The sequence below is a fragment of the Notolabrus celidotus genome, chromosome 24, assembly GCF_009762535.1.
Source record: "Notolabrus celidotus isolate fNotCel1 chromosome 24, fNotCel1.pri, whole genome shotgun sequence".
Classification (NCBI taxonomy): Eukaryota; Metazoa; Chordata; class Actinopteri; order Labriformes; family Labridae; genus Notolabrus; species Notolabrus celidotus.
In genome coordinates, this window is record NC_048295.1 from 6195974 (window position 1) to 6208999 (window position 13026).

Consider the following 13026-nt stretch of genomic DNA (forward strand, 5'->3'; position numbering starts at 1 on the left):
ACTAGGTGACAATGAGGAATTGCTGGATGACACATATAAGAGGGGAGTTCTCTGATGGATGATAGAAGTAGGACGAGGCCACAATCACACAGACTGTGGTCAGACTTGAAGTGTATGTTGTTTGTCGTACATGCCAACCCCATGAGAGATACTTCTGATTTTTAAACATATAAGAGTTAACAATATTAGGACGTACTGGGCTGTGTCTTCATTGAGGAAGAGCTGGCTGCCTCAGTTGATATAAGCGTCTGATTGATGGATCAACAATGAGAACCCGCCGCTCAAGCAGCCATCCATTGGGACATTTTTAAAACCTCTCCTCATTCTTTCACTCTGCTGATTTCCTCCTTTCAATGATTGATTCATAAGCATGTCAGTGATGCAAATGCCACCCTGCCAGGAGTGAAATACAAAGAGGAGTATCTGAAAAGACTTGCAAAGAAGGGAACTGAGAATTGTCTCTATAACAGACAACGAAAACCTCCTGCTTATGCCTCTCTTTCAGCCTTAGGCTATGTCGCAGTGGTCGCAGGTTCGACTCCCGGCCATGGCCATTTGCTGCATGTCCTCCCCCACTCTCTGCTCCCCACATTCCCTATCTCTATCCACATGCCCCCCAAAAATAAATAAATAAAACTTTAAAGGTAGAGAAGGTGTTTGCCTCCCAGACCCTTACTGGAAAATGTTTCCAAACAGAGAGAGGCCTCATACCTGATTGCTCTACCTCCCATACTACTTGTAGATATCTAAAGCTAAACTAGAGTTCTTGATACTCAAGGTACTTGGGTTGGCATACCTCTGCAATCCTGTTTATATAAAAAAATTATCTTTTTTTAACATTTCTGTCTTTATATCAAAGTCCCAGAGGGCAAATGCAAAGAATGAGACACAGCCACTGATATCAAATTTGCTTCAGTGGGATTTCTTCTCAGTCCCACATATGCTAGATACTGATTCAGCCAAACACTGACTCATCTGTCAGTCTGCAGTTTGAAAATTACATATCTTTTCAGGTTTAATCGGCCAAATGAGGGATAGTGGAGGTAAACAGAGAGAGGGGAACGGAAGGAACACAGGAGCACAACAATAAACCATCCTTTTGCTCATACAGGCAAATTAAACTGACAAATGAAGAGAAATATACACATATTGCAGATTTGAACTCAGGTTAAGGCTTGTTAGGCTGTGGGTGGCTTTGCAGAGACAGTATGCTACAGGGTTCATCCATTCTCATGCAGCAGGACTGCAGTCTTGCAAAAGTAAAATGTATCTAATTTTGGTTTGATAAAGAGATCCAAGTCTAAGCATCTGCATTTTTGAACATGTATTTGTTGATGAAAGAAGGCCTGACTTGAGGAGTTATCATTTCTTGGATTTTACTTTGCTTCAAGTACCAGTTAGCTAACTTTCTAATGGATGACTGTTATAAACATTACCTGTTAAATATGTATATTTATGGATGTCTTCATTTTGTCATTATCATTTAGTTCAAAGGAATGCTTTTCCTTATCTAATTGGCTGTTAGGTCTTTGTCTTTGCAGGTTGTTGCAGGAACTTTCAAGTTTTCATCCCGAGTCATCTTGTGGCCATTTGGGTAAGCGATTTCATATTTTAACAGACATTTCTTCAATATTAATATTAAAATACTATTTCTTAAGTATTCTAAGGATACTCAGACTGTGTAGAATTGACAGTCATCTGTCTGTCTTCAACTCTGTGACATATCCAAGGTTTAATTGATTGAAACCCATGTCTTAAAGGAAGTTTTTGTTGAGCTGTCTCATGCAATCTGTCACTTTTTAAACATAGAAGAATAAAGGTTAAGTAACAGGCAGCTTTATTGTAACAAAGCCAATGACGACTATATCTTTCATCTCTTTTGATGACAGTGACAGGCCCGGTCTGCGAGATACGAGAGATGATCCTCTGAGAGTCTTCTGAAAGGTTAGAGTGGCCCCAAGCAGCATGGCTGATGAGGGGACACACACACTCACACTCACACTCACACAGACACTTCTATCATGCCTACATTTGGTGCTCCAATTAAATGAGCCCTAACATACTTACTGTGCCATAGGAAACAGCTTAAAATGTAGTGTAATGCTGTGTAAGATGCTTGATTCTGATTGGTCAAAACCTTTTGACTACATTTATTAACTTTCACTCACATGAGCAACACAACAAAAGGGTTCCGGCACATTTTGCTTCTGCTTGTTGACATTTTCCGTTTGCATCAAAACAATGTGTTTAAAGTCGTCCATATGCAGCAGCACACTGGCCAAGACTCCTCTTGAAACAGCACCCCTACTTGCAGTGTCAAACTGTCAACTGGGCTTATGAGTCAGCTAATGTTAGCAGGGGTTGACCACTCTTGGACAGTAGCAACAAGTACTTGCTAACAAGTACTGACAACATGACCTAGGGATGTCACTCCCATCAGCAGTCGATAGTTTGTAGGATGCTGCTTCTTGATTTGTGTGCTGAACAATGCTCAGAGACAGATCTTTGCCGTTTGCAGTACGTACAATGTAAAACACACCACTCTCCAGGCTTTAAATGTCAAAATTTAACGTTAGCAGCCGCTTACTTGTTGATATATTTGAGTTTTGTCCGAATTGTTTGATGAACTGAAACAATCCTGCATTGATTTAATTTGCAAATTACAAGATGAGGCCTATTTGTCATCACCTGAAGCTTCCAGAAAACCTCTCAGCAAGATATAAGACATAATAAGACAGAATCTGTGAATCTGTCACAGTCTTCTCATTAGGACTTTTAGCTGTCCCCATAAGCTTAATTATTTATCTGCTTTAATAGACCTATCCATTCAATTATAAATGATAGCTGAGTGTGGGTGTGTGTGCGTTTGTGTGTTCAGGCCAAAGATCAACCTTCCTTTACCTCAGCCTTCCTACTTCTCTCCCTCGTCCTATTAATGGAGGAGTGAGAGGAGCCCTTCATGTATTATTACTGGAGAGAGCCTGGACCTCAGAGAGAGGGAGAGAGAGAGAGAAAGGCAGACGGAGAGAGAGAGGGGAAAAGTCTGAGAGAGAGGAAACTCTGTGAATGATAATCGACGTTTTGTATGCGAACACGGCCCTCGCTGGCATTTCAATATTTGAAGGGGCATGTATGGCAGAGAGTAAGGGGCTGTGGTGTCACGCAATTAATAATTCCCCCTCGCTCTTTAAAATGTATCACACATCACCAGAAATCTGAGCTGTCAGACACCTGTGGCACTAATGTCATTCAATTAAAAGTGGAAAACAACCAATTATTTAATCACTATTTTGAGATTGAAAGCCAAGGTGTTAGTTCTAGAAGTTTAGAACTATGGGGACTTTGACAGGGGGTTCCTAAACTTTTCAGACCCCCAAAATAAAGGTGCCAAAGAGGTTTTGTCATTAATCCTGATTGCCATTAATCCCAATAATTGCCTCTTTAATGACCCCCTTAGATCTCTATGTATCCCTCTTCGATTTTAATAGTCAGGACAGTGAGTCAATTTACAGCAGTGTCTTTCTGTCAGCTGTGTGATGCTGACACCTGGTGGTCATATATAGTATTGCAGGGACATTTTCAGAATGAATGTTGTCATAATCAATCATTTAAAAAAATAATAATACATTTTAAAAATGTCTTTTTTCTAAATATAGTGGATTGATTGTCACTGCTGTGAAACAATTGATATAAGTTTATTATTGAAAAATGTTAAATGTTAAATTTTTACTTAGATTTATGTGGATCCCTTGTTCCTTAGTGTCTTTTTATTGAATTTCAGTGCTGTCTATTTTGCAAAATTTGAAATGTTACTATCTTATTGTTGTCCGCTTGTGTTTCATTTAACATTATTTTACAGCATTTGATCAGATTTGTCATTTTTATTGAAATTTTAATTGCAGTCAAATGTATTCACTGGCACTTTGAATGGCAGCTGTGTGTGGATGGTGCTGTATGATAGATACACTTCTTGAAATAACACAGGACATACTTGTTGGTTGAATAATATTTGTGTGCTTAACTTACACTTACATGTTGTGTCCTCTTTATTTACAGTCTATGGTTGTCCAATGTGACTTGCCACTTCCAAATCAGAGCCACTAGAGAGCAGCAAAGTCATATCCTTGCCGCTGACTTTTGGGATTCCATACATTGAGGTTTCACCACAGTCCCAAAAGTGTCCCAAAAATACACATACATTTTCAATTTTCAGACCAAACAGGAATTCAAAGGAGTTTAGGAATTTAGACAGAGACCAAACACTAATGTTCCCCATGAGAAAGCAATCAGCACAGTATGATGTTTGACATTATTTCCTTTTATTCATTGGTGTTTTTTATCCTTTTATATTGGTTATATATTTGTTTTATCTTTGGTATAGTCTTAATAATAATAATTATAATAATAATAATAATAATAATAATAATAATAACAACAACACAGCCTAACTTAGCTGACCATTTTGCCATTAAAACTAAAAAAGGAAGGAAAAAAAAACATGGCTGACCCATTTCACAGAACACTTCCCTTCTTCCTCCACTATGTGACAGCATGAGCACACATTTGCAGCACTTTGACACACTTGATATCTTAAATTGCCCTGCTTTCCTCTAACCAAGCCTTTCCAATTATTATTATTATTTTGTTATTTGGAACCCTAAATGTCACCAACAAACATTTACCCAGACAAAATAAACATGCACGAGCCAAGAAATGAAGTAGCCTACAGTTTGTTGGTTTAAATATGTTGCCTGACTGTGAGAGATCACTTATTAAGAGGGATGTATCCTTGCTTTAAATAGAAATCCTATTAGGTCGCTTACTAGAAGAAAAAAAAGAGATGAATACAAGTTGTTGATGGTTAAAGGGAAGAAGTAGTGCATTGCATACCAGTAAAGTACAGAAGAGCCAACCTGAAATAATGTGCCCCATGTAAAAAAATACCACTTAACTCCTGCAAATGCTCTTAAATATTTCTGGGGCCTCAAAATCGTCCGAATTTGTGTGAGCCCACTAATGCATGTTTCAAAAGACAGAAAATGGTGAAATTTAGAGTAATGTAGGATTTGTTTACAGGATGTATTTCCAGGTTGGGAGCAAGACTTAGAGAAAAATAATCAAGATTGCAGTTTGCAGTGATTGGTCTTGTTTTGGAATTGGATGCATGTATTAATCCTCAAAACAGGAAGATAGAAATATAGTGACTGACCTGCTTCAGTCTATGCAGACAAACTGTCCTGTGTGTGTGTGTGTGTGTGTGTGTGTGTGTGTGTGTGTGTGTGTGTGTGTGTGTGTGTGTCTGTGAGAGAGAGAGAGAGAGAGAGAGAGAGAGAGGGTGTGTGTATGTGTGTGTGTGTTCCGCTGAAACACCTCCAGTATATAGGCTACTCAATAAAACCTGGGCTGGGACCCGTCAGTGCATTTATCATCCTATTACAGCGAACAATTCGGCAACCAATACATGAAAGGTAAAATGAATCACCAACGTTAAACCGTCAATAAAGTCATTTCTGCAAATGGTGTCTCCGAGGGCCCCCGCCATTATTCAACAAGCTTTATCAGCACCTTGGAAATTACGCGGCTTGTAGCGCGGCCCCTGCTTCACTTTGATTAAGGGCCCTGCCAGGGACCGGTGACAGCGCTTTTGACTCGGGGTTGCATTCAGCCCCGCTCCCCGTGATGAACGCGGGGCTGATCGGGCAGAATGAAGACTAATTAAAAGCTATAAATTATCTCTCGCAGCCCCTCTCAAGCAGCCTCTCTTTGCGGCGCCAGATAAGAGCAGACTGAGTGCTCATTTACGCACAGTGCTGCTACTGCGGCTAAACAGCATATTGATACTGTCCTAATTGGAATTTAATTAAGTAGCAATGGCATCTGGCCTGTGGGATAAAGATTTTACTAAGGCGGTGTTAAACATCAACACGTGCCCACCACCATGATGTTGCTTATATAGCCTAATTATTAATATCATTATTTCATATCGCCAATTAGAGCGAAATCACGTGTTTCATCGCGACACTTCCCTGCTTTGTGCTTCTAAAAACTTAATATTCATATCTGTGGGTACAAATGTTGAGTTTTATTCTTTCTTTTTGTACTTTATTCTTTATTTAAGGGATGTGTTGTCCAAAATGATGTTCTATAAGAGATAAACAGTGGCTATAATACAAAAAAGATGAGAAAATATCACTGGTGATAGACACAGGTCAAACAAATGTTAAAAAAAAGAAATTGAGTACATGTTTGTGAGCATATTTTTTTAAGACATTTTTTATCTAACATTTTAATCCCCCCAAAATCAATTATTGTGTTAGAATAAATACCACGCCTAGAGGTTATGTTTAGGAACCTTTCATGATGGGTTTTAACATTTGCTATCCAACAAAGATAAAGTTAAATCATTTCCATCTTACCAAATGAATTAAGATTTTAAGTTTTTTTTAACATTCTTACCCTCCCTCACACAAAAAAACAGTTATTGTGTTAGAATGAATTCCACGTTTAAAGGTCATCTTTAAGAACCTTTCATTATGGGGTTTAATATTTTGTTAGCCCCCAAAGAACAGTTAAAACATTTCCACCTCACCATATGAATACATATTCAATTGTTTTTCAGAGGCTACAACATGGGGGCTCTTTAAATTGCCTTAGCTCTGTATGGAAATATTTTTTAAATAATAATTTGACTTACTTTCCCTGATTTTTCTGACTGGGTTGATAATTTTCAAAGTGATGATAAGTCTGGAATTAATCTTGGAAAAAAACTAATTACTCCAATTAAGTCAAATCAGTTAATTAAAAAGCATCCTAATTTCGTTATGGTATATAATAGTAGGGGCCTGTATACTATGATATAAAAATGTTAACCTTAAAGAAAAAAACACTCTCTTATGTGTGTCATTCTGTGTAAAATTATCACTCTCTCCATCCCTCCGTTGTTTTTGTTTTGCTCTGATTTCATGCGTATGCACGTGCGCTCCCTCCAAATCGATCGAACTACGCGCTGGCTCTGTGTGCGCGTGCTTGCTCCTGCGTCCTAATTGGACATCGTCAATTGTGACAGGGACGATCCGCGCAACCCATTGGTCCACTACGCGTGTGCACGCGCACACGTGCTTCCGGCTGGGTGTAAGAGAAAGAAAAAAACACACGGGGGGGAGATAACGGTGCAGGAGAGTTTAGGAAGCGCAAATACACAGATATTATGCTGCACCGGGGAGAGACTGGGACACTGGTTGTAACGCGCAGCTGTTCCATATGCCAAGTCTCAGAGAGTTAGAAGAAGACGGCATGATACTTTAGGTTATTCTCCAAATTACGCATGTGTTTATTCGTTTGGTTTTAGCATACACGCTTGTTTTTACATGCAGTGCGTCTAAACTGGATACCAAAGGGGGGCGGGAGAGCGAGCAACAAGTGGAGTTTGGCGTGGAGAGGCCGAATGTTCTCACCATCACCCGCTATGGAAGAGCAAAAGGAGCCTAAGAGCGCACGGGACTCGACCGAGGAGGAAAGCATGTCCCTTTCGCCGAATCTTCCATCCCCCGCCATGATTATACCCCACCAGGCTGCCCAGCAAAACCACAGGACCACGAACTTTTTCATTGACAACATCCTCCGGCCGGACTTCGGCTGCAGGAAGGAGCCGAGCCACCGAGACCGGAGCCAGACGCACGGCAGAGAAAACGTCAATCCGCTGGGAGCGAGGCCACCGCACACCGGCAGCTTGTGTCTGGACTCCAACTGCAGCAGTGATAGCACCTCCTCGTCTCCTTCTTCCTCCTCGTCGTCCACGTCCTCGTCGCCTTCGTCAAAGCAGAACTCGTCAAAACAGGGCGAAGGCGCCAGCAACGGGGCTGGAGGATATGCAGATAGCCCTTCGTCTATTATGGTTATGAGTGGCAGCAATGGAGGATCCCCGCCCACATCGAAAGACAACCAGGGGATGTTGTGGCCCGCTTGGGTTTACTGTACTCGGTACTCGGACCGGCCCTCATCTGGTAAGGCGCTAATATAGTCCCCGAATTGTTCTGTGTGGGGTGTTTGGGTGCTGGGGAACTTTGTAGACTTGTCTGTCTTCCTCCTTTACTTGCAGCAGGGTCCTCTGTCATATATGGGAGTTAATTCAAGGTTTATGTAATTGAAATGTTTGTTCTCACAACAATACAAATAATAATGATAATAATTGTAGGTTTGTTATTAAATAAACGACTATTATTATTATTATTATATTTATTATTATTGAAAAGCAAGTTCGTCAGAAAAATAAAGAAGAAATAAAAATATGAAAAAGTATTTTAAAAAATGTAGAGGGAAAGCATGAAGTCAGAAAAACACGTTAATTAATTAAAGTACTACATTTTGTTTCCTATTTTACATAGAAATAAAAAGAAAAACTGACTTTGCTTTTTACACTGTTTATTTTTTATTATTTTCTTCTCACTAAAACAGACTTTTTAATGCAATCCAAAGTCAGATCTCATCCCATAATGATGCATTAAATAAAACCCTGATAAATGTGACACCAGGCCTCCATGTCTGGTCCAGATCTTGCCCACTCTGCTTTTTGTCCACTCTCTGCAAGCATGTGAGGCATATCTTTGCAAACATGGAGATTTTTTTTCATAACACCCTTTGTGTTTGCTTCTAAATTCGGCCTTTGGCAGTTTTATCAGTCAGGAGTTTTTAAATATAAACAGTGTGCATTTGCGTAATACCGTTTAAATGCGCCACATTCAGGAGCCTTAATGCTTCAAGAATTTCCAGGTGCAAAAGAAAAAAACCATTATTCTCCAGAATAATATTTATCACCTGATTTCATATATTTTTCTCTCTGTTCTTTGGTTTAAACAGCCCCCATCATGACAATTCTTAATATCAAACACTAGTTTAGTAGTCTCATGTTTTCTCTCTTACTCTTAAACTTGCCCTTTAACCTTAAATCTGTTCCTCTTCATGGTAACTATTGATGCTGAAGATGCATTCAATGTCTGGTGACACAGTTGGAAGAATTACAATGCTGCATAATGTGTTAGACGATTCAACATTTTGGTGATTATTAAAATAAAGGCCTACCTACACACTACAGGACATTTTAACATGGACACAGGACATCATGATTAATAAGTTGCCCAGATGTAGTCTTGTGTTATTTTGCTAACCTAATCAATCAGGGGCAATGTTTTTCCATTATTGTTTTCTTTATGTTTCTTTGTGTTCCTGAGAGTGAGGAAGGTTCCTGTGCTCAGTGTGGTGTAAAAGGGAGATAGATGTGGAGGTCAAAGGTTTCCTTTACTGTTAAATGAGTTTCTTTGTTTCTTGTTTTGAATATAAGTGAGAGATAGCAGAATAACACCTAACCGATTAGTCGTTATTTATGAGTTGTGATTCTGAAGTGAGTACAATTGAAAGTAAACTTATGGCATTCGCAAATCAACACTTGTGCTTCACAGATAGCCTACTGACAGTTTCCCTGCGACACGTCATGGCAGCTTGTGCTATTCAGCACCGTGACCGAATAATATCTGTGCTGAGCTTTTATCTGATGCTTGCATCCAGTCCAGATTCAGCCACACGTCAACACAGCCCTGCAGGAATATATTTACATGATGCTGTAATCACGGGCCTGATCGGCTCCAAAGTTTTTCTCAGTGTATAGAAGTGTGATAATAATAAAGGCAGTGAGACTTCTCAATGGGAACTCATTAAACCCGCTTGCTTTTGGGCCTGTAATAGACACAAAGGAGCTCTTGCATCCACACCTCCATTCACTTGATCCCCACATATGAAAACATTCACAGGCTAATTATTATCACACAATTCTGACTCACATCTCTGCTAAATTCACTCCATAACAGACTTCTTATTACGCATGTGGTCCCAGGAAATACATTCATTTTGGCTTCACTTTTTGGACATTGCCCATAAAAGGCATGGGTCTCCTTTTCTCATTCATGCCACAAAGTTGTGACCTAGAGAGGAGGAGTGTTAAGTAATGGCTCCACAACCTTAATGAGAGTCAAAACTAAGGCAGATCCCTGTCCAACATAACTCCTTCTTTTCTAATAAGTCATCAAATGTTTTTCAAGTGTGTCAAACATTTTGATGAATAGAAGAAACATATATTCCCAGTTGAGGCAGATGGCTGTCTAACATGAGTCTGGTTCTGCTCGAGGTTTCTGCCTGTTAAAAGGATGTTTTTGAAGAATGCTAAATACTGAGGTGCAATGCTCGTGGTGGATTAAGATCAGACCGAGTCCTGTATCCTGTCTTGATGTTGGGTCTTTGTTTATAATTGAACATTGTGCAGTTTAGACCTGCTGTGCTTTTAAAAGTGTTTTGAGATGTGTGTTGTTATTTGGTGTTATACATATAAAGATTGATCAATTAATTGATTGAATTTTGATTTATTTAAAGTATCTCTAAATGTCTCATATTTCATGTTTTCATTATTTATACTGTCACTCAATGAAAACTGAATGCACATGTCAGTAGTAAAGAGCGTGCACGTGAAGTGGACGATTGTGCATTAATTTCAGAATTCCAATTTTCTGCACAGAGGTCAAAAACAGAGATGATAGTTTGGTTATAATTTAGATTATGGTGATGATGTGGGGTAAAAAGGTTAAGCTATAGAGGAAGACCTCGTGCGTAAAATTGTGTTCATGGTCCATCCGTAAATTAATATTTTATTTCCACTATTGTTTCCACACTAGGCCCAAGGACACGCAAACTGAAAAAGAAGAAGAGTACCAAAGAGGACAAGCGGCCCAGGACAGCGTTCACGGCCGAGCAGCTGCAGAGACTGAAAAACGAATTCCAGGCCAACCGGTACATAACGGAGCAGCGGAGACAGTCTCTGGCGACGGAACTCAACCTGAATGAGTCTCAGATTAAAATCTGGTTCCAGAATAAGAGGGCTAAGATTAAAAAGGCCACCGGGTACAAGAACGGGTTGGCTCTGCAGCTCATGGCTCAAGGACTGTACAACCACTCCACGACCACCGTGCAGGAGGAGAAGGAGGACAGCGAATAAAGGGCCCGGACGTTTCCCTGTTAGGGGCCTCTGCCTGACTTCTTCTTCTTCTTCTGGCTTTTGGAGATAATGAAAAACTGAACTGCAAGTGGAAACGCTATTTAAAAACACAGATTTCTGTTATTGGTAACAGTATATAATTATATGAATAAACGTTATTAAAGTTTATATAGCCAAACAGCTACCATGTTGTATACGTATGTTTAATTTCAGCCTCATATCACATCCGGGATCTTTCGGTCTAATATCATCGTTTTTAGGATGTCTTTTTATTTTAATTTGTGGTCCCCTCCCCTTCATTTTTTTCGCCACATTTCCCCTCCACACATCAGTCCACAGACTCAAACAAGCCAAAGATTTTAATATGTTCACGTGTAGTCTGAAATAAAGGAAGTAAAGGGTAGATGAATGGACTAAAGCTTGCTTTCTTTTATTCATATGGTAAGATGGATATGTTTAAACGTATACAAATATTAAAAACCCCATCATGAAAGTTCTCAAAGGTAACCTTTAAAGGTGGAATTTATTCTAACACTAGAAGGGATTATTTAAGGGGTACGAATTTGACTATCAATTTGACATTTTTACTTCAAATGCTAAATTTATTGTCAATTTTTAATAGAAAATTATATTGTTGGCAAATTTCTTTATTATTGCTTATAATTAACCTTCAAATAACTCGATTATGGGCGATTATTTGCTTTTTATGTCAAATGTGAACCTTTAATACTCGATACTTATAATTCTCCTTAAAAATAAGAGGGCAGTGATTGCGAAAATGTAACACACACACTCTCTCTCACACACACACTCAGGGACCTCGACAGATCTGGTTTTACAGCTCATCTTCACTGTAATCGAAAACCGCTTGTTTAACGGATAACCGATCGAATGTCACTCATCGAACTAATTTTAGTTTTCACAAGTTTTAACATCCCTGATGCATTTCCACTCTGAGAAGTAGAGCCTTAATGAAATGTTGTAGTTGTTCCACTACATGGAATTCGTTTTGCTGTTTGGCCTCGTGTGACCTCTTTTTCAGGTTTGATGGAGCCTGGCTGTGAACTCAGTGACGTGGCGTGTGTGTGTGTGTGTGTGTGTGCGCGCGTATACCTTATGCTGATTGTTTCAACAAGGTCTGTGACCTTATTCCTTTTTCATTATTTTTTTGTAACCTTCATTTATTATTGTAATCACTGGAAGTTGAAACAGTGCGCAGTCACAAGCAAAAATTCATTTGTACTAATCTTAATTATGGGACATCAGGGAGGAGGCTGACAATAAGTTTGTTTATGCTGAAATCTATAACTGCAAATTAGATGAGGGCGTTACAAGGGGAAAAAAAGGAATGATTTTAGCTACAAATAATTTTTTTTTTTTTTTTTAAATGTTAAAACAGCAGGTTTTTTTCTGATTTGAAATGTATTAGTTTTTACTTACAGTCAAGACTCACAAATGAGGACAATACAAAATATAAGAGAAGGAAAACAGACAAAAATTAAACGAAACAAAATTGAATTAAATATTGTAAAAAATCTAAAATATATATTTCTTTATACTTATTATTATTTTACTAAAACAGCACGCTATTTAGACAAATAGCCTAGTTCAGTGCTCACTCCACAAATGCAATCCAACAATTTTCAGACATCCATGAAGTCCTGCTCCTTTAATGTCCCTACCTGCACATTATTGTGAAGTGAAATAGATAGAGAAAGATCTGCTGTATATTTGTCTTCATACTGGAATATAATCTTTATTCCCAAAACAAATACTCTAATATTTTTCATCCACATTCTGACAGAAGTTGGACGTCAGCAGCTGACGCACCTCACCTTGGACGCAAACTCTTTTGACAAGCATGACTGTACGCTCCCTAAACCAGCAACAGGCACGGCTGTGGTTTTATCTAACTTGTTTGTTACACCGCTGAGGCTATATACAAGCGATCACGGATCGGAGTATTTAATTAAGAGATAACAAGCCTG

The 13026-nt window shown here is 39.0% G+C and overlaps 1 protein-coding gene across 2 annotated transcripts; it reads left to right on the plus strand.

Annotated features, from left to right (window-relative positions):
* Positions 1-7107: 7107 nt before the first annotated feature.
* On the plus strand, positions 7108-11441 carry en1b (engrailed homeobox 1b). 2 transcript variants are annotated; one of them, XM_034677763.1, is made up of 2 exons: positions 7108-8003; positions 10707-11441. In XM_034677763.1, exons 1-2 carry the CDS (start codon positions 7445-7447, stop codon positions 11036-11038), a joined length of 891 nt encoding a protein of 296 aa, XP_034533654.1. In that variant the 5' UTR covers positions 7108-7444; the 3' UTR covers positions 11039-11441. The 2 variants fall into 2 exon arrangements, with proteins under 2 accessions (XP_034533654.1, XP_034533656.1); XM_034677765.1 differs by having other exon boundaries at positions 7110-8003; positions 10719-11441.
* Positions 11442-13026: the final 1585 nt, after the last annotated feature.

Coding starts and splice junctions, on each gene's coding strand:
- en1b (XM_034677763.1), top strand. CDS start 7,445: ATGTTCTCACCATCACCCGCTATGGAAGAGCAAAAGGAGCCTAAGAGC. Junction 8,004..10,706: donor CTCGGACCGGCCCTCATCTG/GTAAGGCGCTAA, acceptor TTTCCACTATTG/TTTCCACACTAGGCCCAAGG.